Source organism: Athalia rosae, chromosome 5 (assembly GCF_917208135.1).
Source record: "Athalia rosae chromosome 5, iyAthRosa1.1, whole genome shotgun sequence".
In the NCBI taxonomy this organism is placed as follows: domain Eukaryota; kingdom Metazoa; phylum Arthropoda; class Insecta; order Hymenoptera; family Athaliidae; genus Athalia; species Athalia rosae.
This window is the reverse complement of record NC_064030.1, coordinates 14,632,570-14,655,117: the sequence shown is the minus strand read 5'-3', so window position 1 is coordinate 14,655,117 and position 22,548 is coordinate 14,632,570. Positions and strand designations below refer to the sequence as shown.

The 22,548-nt window shown below is 42.6% G+C and overlaps 2 protein-coding genes across 2 annotated transcripts; one reads left to right on the top strand and one right to left on the bottom strand.

Moving 5' to 3' along the window:
- Nucleotides 1-172: 172 nt before the first annotated feature.
- LOC105684362 (activated Cdc42 kinase Ack) lies at nt 173-9,215 on the bottom strand. The gene is made up of 4 exons (XM_012397656.3): nt 7,685-9,215; nt 6,779-7,322; nt 3,203-6,664; nt 173-2,086 (listed from the first exon to the last, which is right to left on the bottom strand). The coding sequence occupies exons 2-4, from the start codon at nt 7,294-7,296 to the stop codon at nt 1,987-1,989; spliced, it is 4,080 nt and encodes a 1,359-aa protein (XP_012253079.2). The 5' UTR covers nt 7,297-7,322; nt 7,685-9,215; the 3' UTR covers nt 173-1,986.
- Nucleotides 9,216-11,037: 1,822 nt separating this feature from the next.
- Nucleotides 11,038-20,761, top strand: LOC105684339 (neprilysin-1). Its single transcript, XM_012397621.3, has 12 exons — nt 11,038-13,697; nt 14,258-14,504; nt 16,178-16,216; nt 17,063-17,308; nt 17,413-17,621; nt 17,889-18,068; nt 18,137-18,348; nt 18,436-18,652; nt 18,742-18,924; nt 19,015-19,177; nt 19,256-19,572; nt 19,678-20,761. Exons 1-12 carry the CDS (start codon nt 13,587-13,589, stop codon nt 19,948-19,950), a joined length of 2,397 nt encoding a protein of 798 aa, XP_012253044.2. The 5' UTR covers nt 11,038-13,586; the 3' UTR covers nt 19,951-20,761.
- Nucleotides 20,762-22,548: the final 1,787 nt, after the last annotated feature.

Here is a 22,548-nt window from a genome sequence, read left to right as displayed (position 1 = left end):
TAATTTACATAACAATTGTTATTACATTTTTGTTTTTTTTTTCCGGACGCGGTATGATTTCCTTATTCTACGATGAAACTGAAAAAGAGAGACGGGGAAAAAAAAAAAGGAGAATTTGAATTGGAAAGAAATAAAAAATTGGGAAGGGAAAAAGAAAGAAAAACTTCGGTTGTTAAAAATCAAAATATGTATGTATAATGTATGTAAGATAATATAATAATATGTGCGATGATCACAAATATTCATGACATGTTTGCATTTTCTTTGTTGTCGATGGGGGGGGGAAAAAATAAAAAATGAAACTTTTCTCGAAGTAACTATAACTGAAAGGGGTAGGGAAAAAACAATTCGTTCAAATTTTATACGTATGCAACTTCATAATCAAATCTTAAAGGTCTTACTTATTCATAAATACATAATACAGGTAATCATATATCTATACTATTATCATTGTATTTTCATTTTTCGTTCAATCTGACAAAATGACGTTTGATGGGATAAATAATAGGATATAGAAGAACAAATAAAAAATAAACCGAATGAAAAGAATAAAAGAAAAATAAAAATACGTACCAATCTTAAAAAGTAACACTTTAAATCGTACATACCCAGCTACTACAACCAGGCTTAAAGAGTAAGAATTCTATTCATATAGTTACAGTTGAGAGTAGGTTCGACGAAAAATGATCAAACGAAGCATAATCGTTTTTCATGTGAATAATTTAAAGCGTAACAGCGCAATGCACTGTTCGTTCAGATTATTTTATCGAACAAACTAATCAAACGATGCTCATCATCGCGTATAGAAGTAATAGCAGCAGTAGTAGTAGTAGGTATACTTATCACAGTAAGAATTTTGAGTGATGTGTTCGTCACGCTCCTAGACTAAGCTACGGTTTTTATATAAATTCACTAAAATATATCTTTACGCCATCAGTATCCACAATTTCAAGCCACCGTCTACTACGCTGATTGTAGAGTTAAACCTAACTGACAAGAATCATTTGTGATGTCGGACTCAGATTTTTTAAGGTGCAAAATGAACATTGAAACGACGGAGACGCTCATTTCCTTCCGGGCCTAACGGGGACTCAACATTCGCTAAAAAAATATAAACCTCATCTATCTCTGCGAACAACAAAGGATGCAACGATGAAACTTTGAGCGACTAGCGATGAACGGAGTTGAACCGGTAAAAATGGGATCGTGTAACTATAGCTATGATTTTGCAAAATATTTCTATCTGAAAATTATGGTAATGTACGGATACAAAATCTGGTTAAAATATTGTGGATACATACGAGCGTTCCACGGGAACCAAATGGTTTAGAACTTATATCTAAATTGAATTCAATAACTGTTAGCAGTGACCGACGATATTTTCGTTATGAATTAATGGGGGTTACCGATAATCGAATAACGCGAAAGTGGGCGCGTCGAATGGAAGAAAAAAAAAACAACATTTCCCGCAACCCACAGACCACAAATGAAAAATCTTACGTTTGATTGAGCGGATTAGTTGTTCGCTATTACGGAGGAATAGTACTTTCAAATGTTGGGATCATTATTGCCATGAAGAACGGTCGGTTTTAATGATACGAATAATTGAACGAGTTCCAAGACTGTAAGCTGATTCGTTGAGATTGCGTGATCGAATTTGGAAAAAAAAACGACAATCCGGCTATCGAACGAGCGTTGATTGCTTAGAGATTAAAACTTTCCTTAGATTGTTTAATATCAAACTAAAAAGAGATTTTGGGTACGGTACACGGTACTTTACACACGCGTAACGCACGTCCGTATTATTTGGTTTTTCTCACATTTTCAAGATAATCGTATTATTTAGAGTTCACGTCGGCGTTTCCTCCCTTATTCTACAGTCTTTCGCTAAAACCCATTTCACACTGAAAAGGGCGCACGTTATTTGTCGATATGACCAAAAAAATAAACTACACTCTTTAAGGGCGTTAAGGCAACGGTTCAGTTTTATCTGACACGGTCTAATAGCAGAGAAGCTGCAAGTTCCACGTCGTATTCAGTCTGCTTCAGCGCACCCTCGCATTGCGGCCTGTCCGCCAGACCCAGCCTGAAACATTCAACAAAATTATGACTCAAGCGTTAGCTTTAATCTTATTCGCATCGAATCCATGATTCGAAAACAGAAATAATTCAGGGGTCGAGGGATATTTAATGCCCGAAAATTGGGCCTGAAACATTCCGTTACAACTTCGTTACGAAACGGATACAATTCAGGAGTCTAGGGGTATTGAATGCCTGAAACATTGGGCCTGAAACATTCCGTTACAATTTCGTTACGAAACGGATACAATTCAAGAGTCAAGGAATATTTAATGTCTGAAACATTCCGTTACAATTTCGTTACGAAACGGATACAATTCAAGAGTCAAGGAATATTTAATGTCTGAAACATTCCGTTACAATTTCGTTACGAAACGGATACAATTCAAGAGTCAAGGAATATTTAATGTCTGAAACATTCCGTTACAATTTCGTTACGAAACGGATACAATTCAAGAGTCAAGGAATATTTAATGTCTGAAACATTCCGTTACAACTTCGTTACGAAACGGATACAATTCAAGAGTCAAGGAATATTTAATGTCTGAAACATTCCGTTACAATTTCGTTACGAAACGGATACAATTCAAGAGTCAAGGAATATTTAATGTCTGAAACATTCCGTTACAACTTCGTTACGAAACGGATACAATTCAAGAGTCAAGGAATATTTAATGTCTGAAACATTCCGTTACAACTTCGTTACGAAACGAGTACAATTCAAGAGTCAAGGGATATTTAATGCCTGAAAAATTGGGCCTGAAACATTCCGTTACAATTTCGTTACGAAACGGATACAATTCAAGAGTCAAGGAATATTTAATGTCTGAAACATTCCGTTACAACTTCGTTACGAAACGGATACAATTCAAGAATCAAGGAATATTTAATGTCTGAAACATTCCGTTACAACTTCGTTACGAAACGAGTACAATTCAAGAGTCAAGGGATATTTAATGCCTGAAAAATTGGGCCTGAAACATTCCGTTACAACTTCGTTCTGAAACGGATACAATTCAGGGGTCTAGGGATATTGAATGCCCGAAAAATTGGGACTGAAACATTCCGTTACAACTTCAATCGGATGATTTTTTTTTTTTTTATCTTTTTCTTTCGCACTCACCTTACAAGAGACTCAATTTTGGCTTGTCTGTCTTTGATGATTTGTTTAGCAGCTTGATTGGTATCCCAGCCGGTGGCCTGTAGAGCGGAGAGAACTTCCTGTTGGGCAACATCGCCGGCTTCCTTTTGAACCTTCATCACTTTGCTAGCTCTGAATTCGTCGTTTAAAGACATAACGAGTTGCTGTGACACGGCGGTTAACGGAGGACTGATTCCCGGCGGATAAGCCGATACCGAAGGTGCCAGTTGCGTGTTCACTACGGTTTCGTTCAGCTGAGGAAGTAAAGTTCGCGCGCTCGAAAGCTGCGAAGACGCAGCCGACCCCTGCGCTATCCTGGTCGGCGTGAACTGCATCAGATTCGGACTGCCGGTGGAATTTTTGGCGGAATTTTGTTTCGCCGGCGAGTACTGCGCCGGATATCCATTTTGAAGCGGTTTCAGGGGGCTCCTTGTCGCGGAATAAGCCGGAGGCGGGTTATAACTGATCGGTTGTTTCAGGCTGTTACTGAAGTCGCAGGGATGCTCCTGAGCGGGGAAAGTTCGCGGCAGCGTTTGACTGTATCGAAAGCTGCCCTGAGCGGAACCCCCGGGTGTCGTATGGTTCTGAAACACGTCGTTGTGATTCAGGCCGGAACCTCCTCCGTTGGCACTCGCGTTTTGAGGAGGCTGTGCCTGTTGATTGCTGTTGTGATAATTTCTTAGTATGTTTTGCTGGACCGTTTTGTTGTACAGAGTGTTGAATTCGCTCTGCGAAAGTTGCTCGAGATTGGGTACCGTCTGTTTCAATTCCGCGTAAACTTGCTCCGACAACAGAGCGCCGGACGCTGTGACCGCTGTGCTGGGTCGAGGCAGAGTCGAGTTCGGTCTGAACGATCCGCTCTGCGCGACTCCGACGTGCCCGTCGTTTTGCAATTGACTCAAACTCTGTTCGGTGGCCTGATTGGGGGTCGACGAGCTCGCGTTCGGCTGATGGAAGTAATTGCGATGATTCAACGAGGGGTTTGTTGTTATCTGCGAATTGTTCGACGAGACGTTAGCCGCGGTATTCAAGGATTGCGCGTTATCCAAATTACTTCTCATGTGATTGAATCCGCTCGGTGCAATTTGCAGAAGATTCGAAACGCCGGGTTGATAGGCGCTCTGCACCGGCGGATGAGGCTGCGCGAAATTTGTCGAGGGACCGGAAGGCGCCGACGAATGCGAGGGTTGCTGGAAGGCTTGGGAGTGGGATTGGTGCCATATCTGTCCGACGATCGCGTCGGTCGTGGCCTCGATCATGTGCGAATGATGTCCGATCTGGCTCTGAGGTCTCTGAACGTTTGTGCTTTTCAATTGCCACGAGTTTTGAACTTTTGAGGGAAGGTTGGTTGCGGCGCCACGCGTTTCCGCCTGCGGTGATTTCGGTTTCGAGGAAGACGGCGGAGGCTGCAGCAATGGGATTATCGTATTGTCCTGGAGTTTGTTGAGCGTCGCGTATTGTGCACCAGATACGTTCGTCGTGTGACTAGAGTTAGTGTTTCTGCAGGCTTCCTTTTCACCCAGATGCTTTTCGAGCTCGACCAAAAAGGCCGGATCCAATTTCTTCGGCGACGATTGCACCTTAGTCTCCATACTAAGTTCGTTCAGACTCTGAGCCAAGTCGTGGTTGGATTTTGGCTTCGTGGAGGCCTCGTAGGGACCCACAGACGGAGGCGTCGGGGGCGGTGGCGCGGCGATGGACGCCGGTCGACTGGTCACATTGGCGTACGTTGTTTGCTGCGAGTTCGTTCTCAGATCCTCCGGCCAACTCGAGAGGCTGGAAGGTGTTGGACTCAGCTTGTCGATTTCACTGTAATGATCTCCAGAAGAAGTGTCCGCTTCACCGGTGTCCACGTTCACGTTCAAGTTCGTATTGCCACTTCTGGTATCCTTGTTCAAACTCAGGGAGTATTGCAACTCTATACCTACATCCGAAGCACTGTTAGTCTCACTTTTAAATCTATTTACTCCGCCACTTGCATTTTCTTCCATGTTTACATTTCCGTAAAGTTGTTGCTGCTGCTGTTGCTGCTGCTGTTGTTGTTGTTGTTGTTGTTGTTGCTGTTGTTGGTGTTGTTGGTTGCTGGCCAGATCAGGCGTAACGTGGCTGTAGTATCTCGAATGCGGTGGGTTCATGAAGACGGTCGAAGTATCGAAGGGATCCGGTTGAGAGGAGTCGGTGGCGCCAGGGAAGTTTGCGTACGTTCTAGGGTCCTCGTTTTGCCAGTACTCCTGTTGATCGTTCTGTTGCGTGGCAGGGTCGATTATGGGTTCGTCAAGAATGTTGACGACCCTCCTACATCCTGGATCAGCCTGAACGGATCCCCCGGCATGAGCATTGGCGAGTTCTTCGGGCGAGAGATCGATGAGTCGAGCTTCTTGGCTACCTCCGGGGGCCGAGGAGGTGCTGCTTTTGGCGGGGCTGCCTCTCAAATCATTCTGAAGTTTGGTGTAGTTGAACTGTTTTCGCGAGCGCGGTGTTCCGTACTGAAATTTTTTCTTCGCCTGATTGTCGGCACCGGTTACTCCGACCACATCTGGAGGCTCCATGGGGTTCCTGAGATACACATCGTCTATGTAAACCGGACTACCCCATGACTTGCCAAATGGTGCACCGTGTCCTGTGTGTATAAATGAATTTTCTAACGGCTTGCTTATATCTTCGGCTTGTTTTCGTCGCATCGGATCCACCAGGCAGCGTGGAAATAACGCAACTTGAAAGGTTCGCTGATTTTGTCCCTTCCACCAATAATTCTCCGGTCTTCCATCGATTATCACTATCTGATCGCCTTGCTCTATTGTCATTTTATCCGCCTCCTCGAATCTGCTCAACGCCTTCATTACGGAGGGTACCATTCCCGTAAGAGCCTCTTTAAGGGTAGCGAAAGTGGGTCTTTCCGCAGGATCTCTAGCCCAACAACGTAGCATCAGTTGAAACATGGCTGGAGGGCAGGCGTCAGGTTCGTGGAGACGTTCTCCTTCCCTGTCGATCTTTCTGAGGATTTCAGAGCCATTCAGTCCGATCCATGGCTCTTCGCCAAAGGTGAGCATCTCCCACAGAGTTACTCCGAACATCCATACATCGGAAGCATGGCTAAATTGACGAGCCTTCAAAGACTCGGGTGCACACCATGGAAAAGGAACCTTCTTGTGCTCAGTCATTACGTAGCAGTCTTCCTGTTGCGGCAGCGCTCGCATGAGTCCGAAATCACCGATTTTTACTTTGTCTACGGAGCTTAAGAGCACGTTTCTACATGCTAAATCGCGGTGTAGAAAACGTTTCGTTTCTAAATACGCCATTCCCGTTGCTACTTGAAGCGCGTAATTGCATAGAGTCAGCACAGCCATGTGTCCGCACTGCTTGCGTAGGTAATCTAGTAGTGCCCCAAGAGCTGCAAGTTCCGTTACCATCATCATCGGCTGCGATAGCACCACTCCGTACAATCTGGAAGTAAAGTTTGATCCAATAATTAGACGGATATGGAAAATGTCGCAAAGATTCGTTTTACAATTGGAAAACGAAAATCAAGTCTGAGAATGGTTCAAAATCTATGCATACCTTATTAGATTGTGATGGTCTAAGGTATGCATGGCCTGAACCTCGGAGACGAAGTCTTCGAAGACGTTAGGCTGAGTAAGCGCATCTGCTTTGAGCACCTTTACAGCAACAGGAAGAGCTCTGCCGGTGGGTGAAGTCCATTCTCCCCGTCTGACAACGCCAAAGCTACCATCGCCTAGTTTTATTGAAAGAGTAACATCTTTCTCTTGGATAAGACAAGTAAGTGTAGCAGGGCTGTCAAGAGTCTGAGACGTTCGTTTGCTACTACTTTTTGTGCTTTTTATTTTAGTAATGAGGCTTCTTTTCCACTGGTTAGCTCTCCTCTTTTTCACAGCATCCATCAATCTTCTTATTCCCGGTTTACCCAATCCGATTTTTTCAAGATCCTCGGGCTGCACATAGTCAAAATGATGGAGACGTGTAACTTGCAGGTCGTCTCTTATACGTGTGAAAAACTGTGTTAACTGCACGTCGTTGAGCAGCTCGTGGAGCCACTCTGTTCCCTCGTCATCGGCCATCGTTTTATCAAGATCAGGTCACACACCTGCAGATAATGTAAAAGATCTGATTCAGAAGAAAATTATCGACAAACTTCTCGCACATTTCCATTATCGATTACAGCGATACATTCCTATTGCTTCAGACATTGAGCAACATAGATTGCAATGAATGGCATGATCTTTTCAACAGAATGGGAAGTGGGGGAAGTCCTTGTATGTGTTTATTTTCTCAGAAACATGACTAACTAATCATCATGGATCGGACGATCAATGATCATTCAGAAAGATAGATAAGGAGGTAAATGTAAGATATTATGTCAAATTGAGTTGTATGCCTTCCAAGATAACTCTCTTCGATAATAAGTAATTATGATAAGTAAATGTGTGAGTAGAGCGAAATACTCACCACTTAGGAATAAATCTGTAACTGGTTTGTCGACTAGGAGTAGCAACAATTCTAAGATACATGCTAGGTACTGATCACAGAGACATGCGGTCGCCTTGTTTATTTAGTTTCAATTCCTTTAATCTTGACTTTCTGTCACGTTAGTTTGTCGACGATATTTTATTGATACAATAATATACTGCCAATCAAGAGTTATTTATCCCAAGTAAGTTCTTCCGGTTCATGGTTCCGTTCGAATTTTAATATTTCGAATTTGGAACCCTTTCAACTTTCGGCTTTTTGTTTTTCGTCGGTAAAAAAGTCGTTAGACGAGCGTCGTTCCAGATCCAGAATTAGCTATTCGGCACTGGGAAAATTAACCTTTGCGAATTCCTACATCGCCTGGCTGCATCGAAAACCCCCTTTTACTAACACAAACTTCACTCATTTCTTCATTCGACACTTAAGTTCGTTACTCGTATGTGACTTACATCTATATATTTACTATATAAGAATACTTTCACCGTTGACGATGTCGTAAAGCACCAGCGATTTTCTCGCACTCTCATACTCGGAATTTCGGAAGCCGTACATTACTTTCAATTGATAATTAGAATGAAATAATTATCAGGTCTCCTTTTTTATCCATATACTTTTAATAGATACAAATCTCGATTTAGGATTCAGCATTTTTAGGACCGAATTATGGCAACGGAAGACCTAGTTGGCTCAAGACCCTTCATGCGAAGATCTTGTGATTTGCTAATATTTAGCACCTCTTTGCGATAGCTCGAGGGGCGTACTGAAGTTAATCTTACACAACGGATCTCATGACGCTACAATAGAAAATTGAACGAACCAACTGTCATCACACGCACAAAAGGTATTTTTACTTGATTGGATAAACTGTCTGTATGTACAAACACAGACAGTATGAAATTTATATACATAGAAAGGAAGGTCGGAATTGGAATTACTAAATCACGGACCCCGAGACACGACATGAGAGATTATTGCATACAAGAGTTATAAGAAAACCACATAAACTAAAAGATGGCACTATCTGTGTACCATCAGCCGATAACAGCCGATAAACACTTTACGTCACAACGACATCTCGTGACAGTTTATTCTAACTAAGAGACCCCGCAGAAGCCGGTAATGTAGAACGCTCGATGGTAGAATGACCAAATGCCTCGCGTATCAAGAATATTCACTAGGGTCTGTGTAAAAAGAAGCAAACTGAAATAAATCAGAAATTGGCACACACGAATCCGATGTCGGTTTTCTTGATTGGCTGAATTTTCCACGATCAAACTTCAATCCTTCCTTCACTCAGATGTGACAACAAAAAATTTGTTGTTGCAGCAGACTGTTTTCCATCGTACACACAGTGCGTATTTGTTGTACACAGGTATCAGGGCTCAAAGCCAAGGCGATTCCAGCATTGAATCGTGACACGATGAATGAATTTCGCTGATGAATTTACTCGAATCTATGAAATGACGTAAGACTTACAATCGGTGAGTTTTCACAGCGATGTTTCAAACGGTACTAAAACTGAGAAGCAAATGTGGGACCGTGGATGTGTCCACCGTTTGGTAGCTGAGTCTTGTTTCGCCAGGACGTTTGCGGTGGAAATTTTTTTTTAATGATACCTCAAGATAAGATAAATGTCGATACCGCCGGTCAACCGTCTTATTTCGATTCACACTCGTTTTTTTGATAAAAAATTTTTCATAACCGGAACATAATTTCTACCATGTTACACGGCGAAAACCGAATGTAAACTGTGAGTCACAGTCGCATGCCAAGACTCCTCGCGTATTGTGTTGGTATAATAACGTTTTCGTCAACATTGCAACATTGTTTTTTGATTAAACGAGGTGAAAAATTACCAATTGCACGGCGTGCAACGAGATTATTGAAATATATTATATCGTTGGAATGGACTTTCGAGTCGGATTGCGTGAGAGTAAAAAATCATCTCACAATGTCAGAACGGCGAAAACGTCGAAGTGATGTTTCGCTTGCATCCCATCGCACCAGCACAGAATTTTGGTGACCACAATTTGGAACTACGAAAAGCAAGAATCGGAAGAAAAATGGGGTTCGACCGCAGAGGCTGTACAGAAACGTGAATCGTCGCTATTTTATAATTGGGTCAATCTCAAAATAAAATATTGAACTGTATTTCTGCGGAGGAGAATCCGTTCGCTCGTCGCCCTGCACCGGGCAACGGAAAATACAAAAAGAATTTCGGATGACAACGATAGAAAACAGGAGAATCAGACGATTGGACAACGTTATAGAATCAAAGATTCGCGTATCAATGAAAGTAAAAATTATCAAATACTCTCTCAAAAAAAAAAAAAAAAGATTTCCGAAACGACAAACTTTTTTGTTCGAGCACACGAAGTCGCAGCAATCGTTTCTTCGATCGTACAAAAATTTTGTCGAACCGAAGAAAATTTTTGTCAGCGGGATGTCGAATATATGTAATGTGGAACAAAATTTCGTTGCGATTCGAGTCGAGGTGCAAGAGTTTCAGTGAAATTGTTACCCCTAGGTGAATAATTTTGTCGATTCAATGGAGGTAACGCCGATGAGACTGAAATTGGTTGTCCGAATCACAAAATTGGGTCAATTCGAGTCAAGGGACACGAATCCAACCGAAACGACGGCATGCCTGAATCGAACAATTTTGTTGATTCGAGTCAACGAACCTGGATTCGACGGTAACTGGTTGCCTGGAACACGGAATTTCGTTGATTCGATGAAAATAACAGGAACTCATTGTCAGCTGTACCACTGTATAGTTCAGGAGTTGATCCAGAGTACAATTTATACGATAGGATTGCGAAAGACTTCTGAAACCCGACGTCGCGATACCCGAAAATTTCGAGAGGGGATAAAGAAACCGAATTTCCAGAGTGGTTTCCCTGAATTTTTGTTATCTAAAATTTTCACCCCGCTTCTCCAGAGTATCTCTGACAATGGAGTTCCCGTAGGAAAGCATTGCTCGAGTGGGCGTAACTTTCCGATTGAAAAATCGTCATCTGAAACGAAGAAAAAAAGAAAAAAGAAAATCATTCGGCGGGCGCGACGTTGAATACGGTGTTTGGAATCCGCCCCTCCCATACGTTGTCCACACGCAGGGGGTTTGAGAAGTTCGTAGTTTCTGTTAAAATGTTTAGAATGATAATCACGGACGTTATAAGGGCGCAGGCGTTGTATCGACCTGTCAGGGATATATCCAGATGGGGGTTTCGCGCTAGTCGGAGAAGGAAGGATGTCGGGCGAAGAGGAGGAGGAGGGAGGAAAGCGGGAGGGAGGAGGAGGAGGAGGAGGGAGGATACTGGAATCGCTGGGCGTTGGGAGAGTCAGCTCCGGCTGGTTCGGGGTGGCTTCGGGGCTCCGTAGTTCGCCGGCTACGCGGCGCACCTTATAACGAAGGGGCGACGAGGGCGCGGGGCTGCTCGTAAAGGGTGACGCGATGCGTCCCCGCGGTCGTTCCGTCCGCTCGACGTAGAGGGTGAGGCGGGTTAAATCGGAGCCGAGCCGAGGCGAACGAAATCAAACCGAACGGGGCTCGGGCGGACCGAGCCGCGCCGCGCCGAGACGGAGCGGAACGGAGCGGGGCTGCCCAAAGTCATGGCGATTTCGGCTGAATAAACCGAACACGTGAACACGGAACAACCCCCCGGAACACGCGCAACAAGCCGTACCGCCCCTCGCCGCCGCTCCTCCGAATCAAGTGGTTCAATTCACGCCGTCTTCTCGTCTCATCTCAGTCTCGCCGCGACTCCCGCCAACGTCAACACCGCACACCTATCACTCGCATTGACACACATATACATATACATATACATATATATATATGTATATATATATATCAATTGTACATATGTATGTACAACCTTGCATATATAATAACGTATAACTCTATAAAGCGTTGTATATATATTTTTTACAGTGTTAACGTTAACGACCATAAGACACTTTAATTTCTTCCTCGATATATACGTACCTGCAACTCCGCTGCACTCGTCGTCGTCCTCGTCGTCGTCGTCGTCGTCGTCGTCGTCTATATTTGTGCGAGAGAAATACACGAAACATTTTCATCGTTATTATCGCTGTTATTATTATTATTATCATCATCGTCGTCGTTGTTGTTGTTGTTGTTATTATTATATCGGATACTAAGGAGACTACCCGGTAATTGACTTCCGGCACGTGGGTTTCGGATAGAAGGACAAAAAACGGAAGAAGAAGCCGAAGAGGAGGAGGAGGAGGAGGAGGAGGAAAATTGTATGGAAGCGAAAAAAAAAGAAGGGCGCGATTTCTCGGACGGAATGCCGTGGAGATTCTGTGTTAATTAGACATGTTTGTTGTCACGTTTTAATTAACCGACGTATATCAAGACTGTAATTTTCCCTCGGACGCAATTTACACGTTACACGTTATAAGCTATGGAGTTATAGCGGGAAAATTTCCGCATCGATTCACCCTTCGTTAAAGGTGTATTCTCGGACAAAAGTTACATCGTTTCATTTTGGTTCTCCTTTTTTAGTAAAACAAAAACAAAAACAAAAAAAAAACGATTAAGAAAAAACTGCAGCGTGCTGTTCTACTGACGTTCGAAAATTGAAGACCAAAACCGCGGGGGGGCCTCCCCCCGATTTGCCCCCCCTCCCTTCCTGCCGTCGTCGCTGAAATTGAATCGAAAGAATCGTGTCAGTTTTGGAATCGGTTTTGATAGAATTTTTCTTGTTTTTTTTTTTTTCATCACGCGACCAAATACTAATCAGTCGACGTGACGAGGAAGAATTAACGAACGCACACCGAGGTTATCTAAATAAAAGTGCGCGGAGGTGAAAATTGGATTTTTTTTTTTTTTTCTCGTAGGAAGAAGATGAAAAAATTTCAAATAAAATTGAAGGTTGAATTATCGAACGAACTGTCAACATTATGCAACTTTACACGTACACCGAAGCCGGAAGTTAATCATTGTGCAGTGTGATACAGCAGATAAGAATGAATTGTTTTTTTTCTTCGTTTTTTTTTTCGTACAAACGTGCAGATTATACGGTACCATAAAAAGTGACGAGTGAGAAAATCGCGACGTCGCGTCATAAATTAAAGTTTCTTCGACACTCGCCGGATTATATCGATCTCGATCCACAACCAGATCGTTATCTGCTGCGCCATTTTTCAATCGATCACTCTTCGATCTTCGACCACCGAATTCCCGATCATTCTCCCAATTTTGTGCACGATCCGGATCAAAGTCGAATAATCGAAATAAAATTTCCATTCTTCCGCGCCAGATTTTTTCCAACTTTTGGAAAGCTTTTTTAATCACACACTCTTCCGGTTGATTGCGAACCATGACGCGCTAACGCTTCGCCGCTCACCGAGGTAAACCCCCGTGTTGAAAGGCCGACACTTTTCCGTTCCGCTTCATTTTTTTGGTCCAACCCCAATTTTTGTCGAGGAATTTTCGGCCGGCTGGTGAACCGTCTCGCAAGCGAATACACAATATTCCGATCGTCCGCAATTTTTTTTCTCTTAAAAAAAAAAGTTGCAAGTTTTTTTGCAAAAACCCGACCACCCGCCCGCCGCCTGACCGGTCGATTTATTTTTCGCTTTTTTTTTTTGCGAGAGCTAAATTTTTTCAACGGCTTATTTATACAATTAGCCTCGGGGCGGGGGAAAACTCGAAGGAGCTGCGACGGCGTTGCGTCCCCTCCGCCGCGATCCTATTCCTGCTGGCCACTACTACTTCCACTACTACTACTGCTGCTCCGCTGCTCTTGAGAGCTATCGTCGCTTTCCCGCCGAAGTCAGAAGTGCGCCTTTCGTATCGAGAAAATTTATTCGAAGATAAAAGAAAAAAGTTTGTTCGTCGATCGACCTCGTCATGAAGACTGACAGCAACAACGGCTACCTTAGAACCGCCGTAGAAACGGAAGACAGCGAACTTTTGCCGCCAGTTGGTATTCAGGGAACAACTTCCGGCGCACCACTTCAGGTTGGAATTCAGTAATAATATAAGCTCACTCGACGAAAAAAAAAAAATAACGCCGATCGTTCGCGAGAAGCACGTGCTCGGGAAACAGAAAACCAAAGAACTATCGACCCCCCTCGGTTTTCCGATTTGTCGTAGAACTTTATTCGTTTGTTTTTCATCCGCATTTCGAAGGGTGAAAATTTTTCAAATTTCAACAATTTCCTCGACCAACGGCAACGAAGAATTTGATAAATCTCATTCATGACCGTGAACATTTCGCTCTGCCGCGATTTCAGATTCTTTTATTGCCGAATAGCAATCGACGCGCTTATCAATGCGATTAATTGATAGGAATAGCGCGTCGTAACGAGGCAATAGCACCTGATATCCTCGAACGTCTTTTCCGAAGTTGTTGCGTAATTCGAACGAACGTAGAATAAAATTCCTTCGAAAAGTCGTCGTCGGATCGGAGAGTTCAGTTTTTCCGGATGCGTTTTCCGCACATCGCTTCGATTTCCGAGAAAAAATTCTCCTCGAAAATTGTTCCCCCGTTTTTTTCCTCCGTCTTTTTTGTCCCGCAGGTTACGATCGGTCCGCGAGGTACCGCGGCTACGAGCATACCTCATCGCACGGGAAGCGCTCTTCAAGGTTCCATAGGTGGCGTTAACTTGACATCTACAGGTGTTCCGGCTAATCGGCGAAGAAATCACGCGGCTCTGAACAGGCAACGGTTACTCGGCATCCTCGCTTTCACACTATTAGCCAGTTTCGTCCTGACTCTCATTCTCCTGATAACCAACAACTCTCGTAAATGCGATCGGGAGATACGTGAGTAAAACGATAACGATTCTACTTTTTTTCTTTTTTTTCTTTTTTCGAATTTCCACATCGTTTTTCGACGAGCCAAATTCGAGCTTCGACGATGCGGCCGAGACGCAACTGTAGGGGTGGTTCTTGATTAATTAATTTATTCGCCACATCAGGCGATAAGGCAATTTTTTAAAATTACCTTTTTACAACAGAATTGATTGAGTTATTATACAAAAATTTGAATGAAACGCATCTCCGCTATCTCGACGAGGAGAATGAAAGAGGGCGGTAGAGCGGGGAGGATGTGATACCTGCCTCGATTCGAGAATTTTTCATTTCCTCTTCTTCATTTTTTTTTTTTTTCGTTTTTTTTTCTAAAAACAAATTTGAAAACTTTTACCGTGGAAATATTATTCTCGTGTTGTTATACCTTACGTTCGACGCACACGTACGTACGTACCGTGTATTCAGTTACACCGAGTCTGGTTTCCCGCGGATAACTTTCCTCGTTTCAAACTCGTATATTACATACACTATGTGCATAGGAAGTTTGTATATCGTCGCAACTTGTTCCCTCGAATCTGTAGCGCTTCAAAAAAAAAAAAAAAAAAAAAACATTCGCATCATCGCGAAACGTTCGATGTGTACGCGAGATTTGATATATTTCATCAAAAAAAAAAAAAAATATAGTTTCTCGTTCGCAGGATCGCGTAAAATTTCACACCCGTGCACCACGTTCATCCTCGCAGGACAGAAAACGATATTCTTCGCGAATTTGAAAAAAAGAATCGAATCGATTTGAAAATGTTCTTCAATTTTATCTCCTCTTTCTCTATTCTATTTTTTTTTTTTTGTGTTCGAAATTTTTGACTTTCTCAAAGTCGGATGCTCGTTGGGCGAAATGATCGAATGGCGAAACGAAATTCTTTTTCTATACAATCGCCGCGAACCGTCGAACCGCGTTGAAAAAGTTTCGACCGCGAGTTCTTCGACCGAATAAAATAGAAGGCAGAGAAAAAAGGTCGCGAAAAAAAAATCGAACCGCGAAAAAAATGGACTCCACGTGGACGCGTTACGTACGGCGTACGTACAATACGTTCGCTCGTAGTTTAATATTGTTATCCTTTCGTTTTTTTTTTTTTTTCTAATTCTATTATTTTTATTTTTTCCACGAAACCGTAGTACGCATTTCTATTATAATATCTTGTACAGGTATGCGGAGAACGCCTTTAATGTGTGTCATGTATAATAATTATATCGCGTTTACGATGTCCAAGATTAATATCGTCGTCCGGAGGAATATCATGCGAACGACCACGAAGCAAGGAAATTATCCAACCGACCATAACAGACCTTACTCGTGTACGTGGTACACACATTTCATGTAGCCCGCGTACGTACGTACACGTACACCACCCTTTTCTACGTACGTTAACTTTTTCTTTTTTTTTTGTTCGCTATCTTTTAATTTTTCTTTCAATTTTTTATACGCACGTATATACGTACGAGCTCGATATGCACGAAATGTCGAGGGGAAAAAAAACGGATAAATGGAGAATTTTTGAGTGAGGAAATTTTTCGTTTTCCCAGAATTGAATCGATAATTTTGGGCAGTCGCGACTTACCGATTTTTCGAACGTTTGCAACCGTTCTCCGTCCATGCTGAAAACTGAAGCTCATTTTTATTCCAGATCCCAAGGTCTGCATGACGGAGGAGTGCGTGCGAACAGGTAAGCTCGTTGTATACGCTATCTTCAAAACCGTGGATATATTTATTATTCAGGCACCAGAGGGAAATTTATTCCCAACCGAAGCGCCGAGCGTATCGCGTTTTTTTTTTTTTTTCAGTTTCCTTGTCGTTTTTTTTTTTTTTATTTTTTTTTGGGTTATTTTATTTCAGTTTATTTCAGTCCTTGAAACCGAGTCCTGTACACCAGAGCTCCTAGCTGCGTGTATAGGATTACATGGAATTTTTGAGGAAAAACATTTTTGAAAAAAGTCCGAAAGTAACGTAATATCCGACGGGAGAAAAGGAAGTGGGAAATGTCACGTTTTTATCGGCGAAATCGGAGAGGAAAAAATAGAAAAATGAAATAGAATTTCTTCGAATAAGTGAATTTAAAATTACGGAACGTCGCTGGAATGTTACGGGTGTACGTAAAACGGTAACGTGGTTTGAAAAATCGTAAAAGTATAGAGAAAAAAAAAGAAAAAAAAACGAAGGTCGGAGGGAAGTTTAATATAGACGGTTGATAAGGTCGAGATTGGATAAGCGCGGAAGGACCCGGGTAGAAAATTGCGATCCTTAACGGTAATCGCATCTCCTTGGCGTCTTAATCACGACCCAAGGTTTTACCGCGGTAGTCGCACCGTGTTTCGATATTGCGGTTATCGAATCAGGCGTGCTTCCTTCGTAAGAATTAACAACCCGAAGGAAGGGGTAAAAAAATGGTAGGCCCTCGATTAAGAGCCCGGGGATTCGATTCGTTTCGCGGTTCGTTATTAGCGATCTCGTTCCAAAGATTTGTTATTTTTTTTTCACATCTCTCTCTCTCTCCCCTATTCTCTACCGCAAGCCGCGAGTCTTCTGTCGGCTATGGATCAGACGGCTGCACCCTGCGTCGATTTTTTCCAATACGCGTGCGGCGCCTGGAACCGTCTTCACGTCATCCCGGAGGACAGGAGTTCCATAAGCACGTTCGAAGTCCTCGCCGATCAGCTTCAGGTCATACTGAAAAGGGTCCTCGAGGAACCGCCGAACGAGAGGGACAACGCGGCGACCTTGAAAGCGAAAATGTTCTACAAGTCGTGCGTCGATATCCGTGAGTTCGGGGAAGGGAAAGGGGGGGGGGGCAACCGCCGCAGGAAGAGCGCGACGTCCTTTTCTCTTCTTCTTCTTCTTTCTTTTTTCTCTCTCTTTTTCCAGCGAGGATTCGGGAGATCGGCGACGTTCCCCTGCGTACGACTCTTCGCGGTCTCGGCGGTTGGCCGGCTGTCGAGGGTGCCGCGTGGCTGCCGCCCTCCTATCCGGTGGAAGTTTTGCTGGGTCGTTTGCGCGGCGAGTACAACGAGGGGGTCCTACTGGAGCAATGGGTTGGCCCGGACGACAAGAACTCCTCCGCCAACATCCTCCAGGTGCGCCGCCAAAGTAAGACCTTAGTCGATGACCAAAGGTTTCGTTGCAAGCGCGCTCGACGCTCGAATGGAAACGTAAAAATTTGACGAGAAATTTTCTCCCGTCTTCCGAAAATTCGTTTTCTCACCAGACTCCGAATCGCGCACTTTCTAGCGAAACGGCCTTCCGAACCGACGAAAAGCGAAAAACAAACGGAGATCAAAATCCGCGTTTCGGCTGCCCCGAAAACTTTCACGTACACGTGAGACAGTGAGTTGAATTTTCAGCTGGATCAGATGCAGCTAGCGCTTCCCAGCCGGGACTATTATCTGAAGGTCAGTAGCCAGGCGGAGCTGAAGGCTTACCACCGTTACATGACGAACGTCGCCATTCTGTTGGGTGCGAATCCGGAAACCGCTAGCGAAGAATTCAACCGCGTGATAGTCCTGGAAAAGCAGCTGGCCAACGTACGTATTACCGATTCGTTTGAATTCAGACGCTCGGCGAGGATGTTCAAATTTTCTTTGGGACGCAGGCGTCGCTCCCTGAGGCCGACAGACACGACACCTCCGCTATCTACAGGAAACTGACGCTTCGCCAGCTCCAGCAAGAAGTTCCCCAGCTCAATTGGCACGTTTATTTAAAGGCGTTCCTCACCGCACCGATAACGGAGGACGAACCTGTCGTCGCTTACGCCATGCCTTACTTCGTCCAGATGGGCAGGATACTGGAGAACACCGATCGAAGGTCAGCGGAAGTGTCGGCCCCCTCTGTCTCTTCCGGTTCTATTTTCGGTGTGTTAATGACGTTAACCTTGGATTGTCTCGTCCTCAGGACCCTCCACAACTACGTATTGTGGCGGCTCGTGATGTCGATAATGCCGCACATGATCGACGACTATCAGCAAAAGCGCGTGGAGTTCCGTAAGATCCTTCTGGGGATCCTCAGCGAGAGGAATCGGTGGTCCCAATGCGTCGAATGGACGAATAAGAAGCTGGGAATGGCGGTCGGCGCACTTTTCATACGTGACAATTTCAACCACGACAGCAAGGTTGTCCGGCGGTCCTCCGGGACCGGAAGTCGTATCGTCGGCTGTAGTCCTTGAAAAATTCGGAAGGAAAAAGAATTGTATCGTTTCAGGAAACGGCCCTGGAAATGATCCACACCCTGAGAGAGGCGTTCAACGAACTGTTGGCGGAGAATCATTGGATGGACGACGAAACGAGGGCCGTTGCCAAGAGCAAAGCGGACTCGATGAACGAACGGATAGGATATCCGGAATTCCTCAAGGACCCGGTCGAACTCTCCAAGGAATACGTTATGGTGAGAACGCGTCGAGTTTTTCAGGTCACCGGGAGTTTCCCAAGGATTCGTTTGGCTTTGTTCCTCACTTTTCTTGTCTCGTCCCGTCAGCTGAACATAACGGATCACCGTTTCCTGGAGAACATTCTCGCGGTTTTGAAATACGACGCCTACCATAACCTACAAAAATTGAGGCAGCCGGTCGACAAGGACAAATGGTCGACGGAACCGGCCGTGGTCAACGCTTTCTACAACCCCAACAAAAACGACATCGGTTCGTGCGAATAGCGAAAATTTTCATCCTCGATTCCCGGCAGAATTTGATCTGCTGATCGAACAACATTGCTTACAGTTTTTCCAGCCGGTATTCTACAGCCGTTGTTCTACTCCCAGCATTTTCCGAAGTCGTTGAATTACGGCGGTATCGGTGTGGTGATAGGCCACGAGATAACCCACGGTTTCGACGACAAGGGCAGACAGTTCGACAAGGACGGCAACATGATGCAGTGGTGGAACAACGCTACGATCAGAGCGTTCAGGGATCGCGCCCAGTGCATCGTCGATCAATATTCCCGTTACAGATTGCAGGAGATCGATTTGTACGTGAACGGTCGAATGACGCAGGGTGAAAATATCGCGGACAACGGTGGTCTGAAACAGTCTTTCAGAGTAAGTTTGAAGTAATTTTGTTTGTTGAATTTCTTCGTGAATTATTCGAGCCGACGCGTTACAGACGAACGAATCTTTCTTTCTTTCTTTCTTTTTTTTTTTCAGGCCTACAAAAAGTGGGTGTCGATTCACGGCGAGGAGCCATTGTTACCTGGAGTGAATTTGACGCATGATCAACTTTTCTTTTTGAACTACGCCCAAATTTGGTGCGGTTCGATGAGGCCGGAAGACGCTTTAACGAAGATCAGGAGCAGCGTTCATTCGCCCGGGCCGGTTAGGGTTTTAGGTCCGCTGTCGAACAGCGACGATTTTGCCAGAGCCTTCGGTTGCTCCCCGGGTTCGCCCATGAACCCCACGCACAAATGCAGCGTATGGTGAACCCAGATATTATCGAATTGGCTAACGATCTAACGATTTCAGACGTTCCGATAACGACGCGCTGGTACCGATATAATAGGACCACTTTTTTCAAAGAATAGTAAAAAAAAAAAATAAAATGAAATAAAATAAAAAGGAAGGAGATGGTGAGAAAAAAAAAACAAAATGAACGGTACCCGAGCAACTCGCGGTATGTCGACGAACGCGCTGTCAATTTGTAAATGTATTTCCAAACGATTGGTATACCTTGAAACGTTGAACGAACGATACCAACCCCATTCGAAGGTTTTATCAGATTTTGGAATCGATTCGTAACAGAGATCGAACGGAAAAACGAATGTTTTCGAGTAATCGGCCATTTTGTTCAACGGATCCGATCAATATATGTAATGTATATTATTAAGATGTAAGATTATTATTTTTCTTCAACTTTTTGTCTCTGAGCCCGATTAATTATACCCTTATTGCGTTTTCCTTTTCTCTTCAACATTTTTCCTTTTCTCTTTTTCTTTTTCCTATTCATTGCTTAACTAACAATAAGCCAAGTTCAGTTTATCAGAATCAATCGAGTAAAAAAAAGAGAGTTCGTAGCGCTAACACTAGATGTTTGTAATTAACTTGTATTATATCAATCACGTGATGTCGTTGAACTTGGATTCGTTTTTCGTTGACTTCAATTGAACTAAATGAAAATAAAGAAAAACTGAACTACGATGACGACGATGATGACTTGGTATCTAATTGTTCAGAAATGATAAGCAAATTATATAGTTATAATTATAAAGAAGATATTGCCTATTGTAAAACCAAAGAAAATTATAGACAATCAAATCGTCAGCAGTTCTGTTCAACGCGCATGGTAAAAAAAAAAAAAAAAAAAAAAAAAATACATATTCGTTTCAAATACTTGACCAAAATTTGTAATCCCTCATTATCTAATTCAACCATATTTTCTACACTGTTGAATAATTCTGTCCAATCGCGGATACCGAAGATTCGATTCACTGATGTTAATCGATGACATTTCAATTGTAACAATTACGTACTTTTTGGAATTATTATGAATTGTAAAAAAAAATATATATATATATTGTATAACACACCTATAATGTGCAGAAGGTTGAAATTTGTTAATAAATTATCTACTTCGATTAATTCCATGGACGTACTTCTTTTTATTCCACGTTATATCTGTTGCCGAACAATGTAATTGACATCATCCTGGCGAAAATTGGCGATAACTCGATCGGCTAGTTTCATTTGAATTTCATCTGCTGTGCGATTCTGAACTATTTCGCTGCACGGTACCAATACCATCGATCGTAGTAACGAGGTAAGTGTAATAAAAAAAAATACGAGAGAAGTAGGAAAAAAAATCTTAACCTATTTAGCAATTCCTGATCGCGACGCAGAATCCTTGAGATGATTGAAAATTGCATTACATGATGTTGGTGGGATACGTACACATAAAATATTGTATTTACTTGCACCTACCTAGTGGTAGATGTAATATAAGGAGATGATTGCAGAAGATTTCATCGATCTGCATCAGCCTTGGCCTTCTTTCTAATCCAGAGAACAACTTTTTATCTTCTTCTTCGTTTTCTTCTCCATTTTTTTTTTTTTTCAACTTCAACAGTTTTTTTTTTTTAATTTTTTCCACACTTTTAATGTAACTTATCGATATTATTTTACACGTTTAATCGATCAAAAAAAATCGAAGCGTGCTGTCGAAAGAAAAGAATAATCTAGGAAGTTGGGAATGAGTACCGAAAAAACGTAGATATTAGAATGGTTTGAGGAAAAACTCAATCAAGTTTCAGATTTTTTGTTCTTCGAGATTTTTGCATAAACCTTTTTTTTTTTTTTTTAAGAGAAACAAAAAATAGATAGATGCGTTCAAGGTTCTCTCCGGAAATCCGGAAAAATCGATTTCCTTCTCAACGAATGCGAGCACTGAAGAGTTTGAAAACTTAAAAAAGAGAAATTTTTGGTTCTCATGATCTAAAGATCCACGTACAATTTTTGGTTTCATTCTACCAAAAAATATATTTTGGGACTCGACCGAATTTTTGTCCGAAATCAAAAAAAGCAGAAAAAAATAAGCAAACGTCGGTGAAATTTTCAAATCTCGAAGAGTAACGAAATCAAAAAAAAATATGGGAGCCTCTGTTTTATTCGTTATAAATTTAGATATTTTCATTCGTTTTTATATTATACCATGAATTACTTGTCTCGTGTTTAATTTTTTTTCAACTCAATTTTTCATATATTTATTAAATCATTATTATTTTATTTCTTTATTTAATCATTTATTTTGCTATTTTTTTTATTTTTCAATTTTATTCGTATGTAAAAAAGGTGAAAATAAAAATAATATACAACAGACATCAGTATCAGAATTCATTCATCATCTCGCTTATCGGATGATAAGTAGATATACGCTAATATAATATACATACGTTTTTCAAAAAATTATTTTCTCATCTATTTTTCTTTTCTTTTTCCTTCTCTTTTTCCTAATCCACTTCTCTACAACTTCCTCTTCTCTTTCGCGATGCTGCACCTATTTTTCATCTTCTTTATTTTTTACCCTAT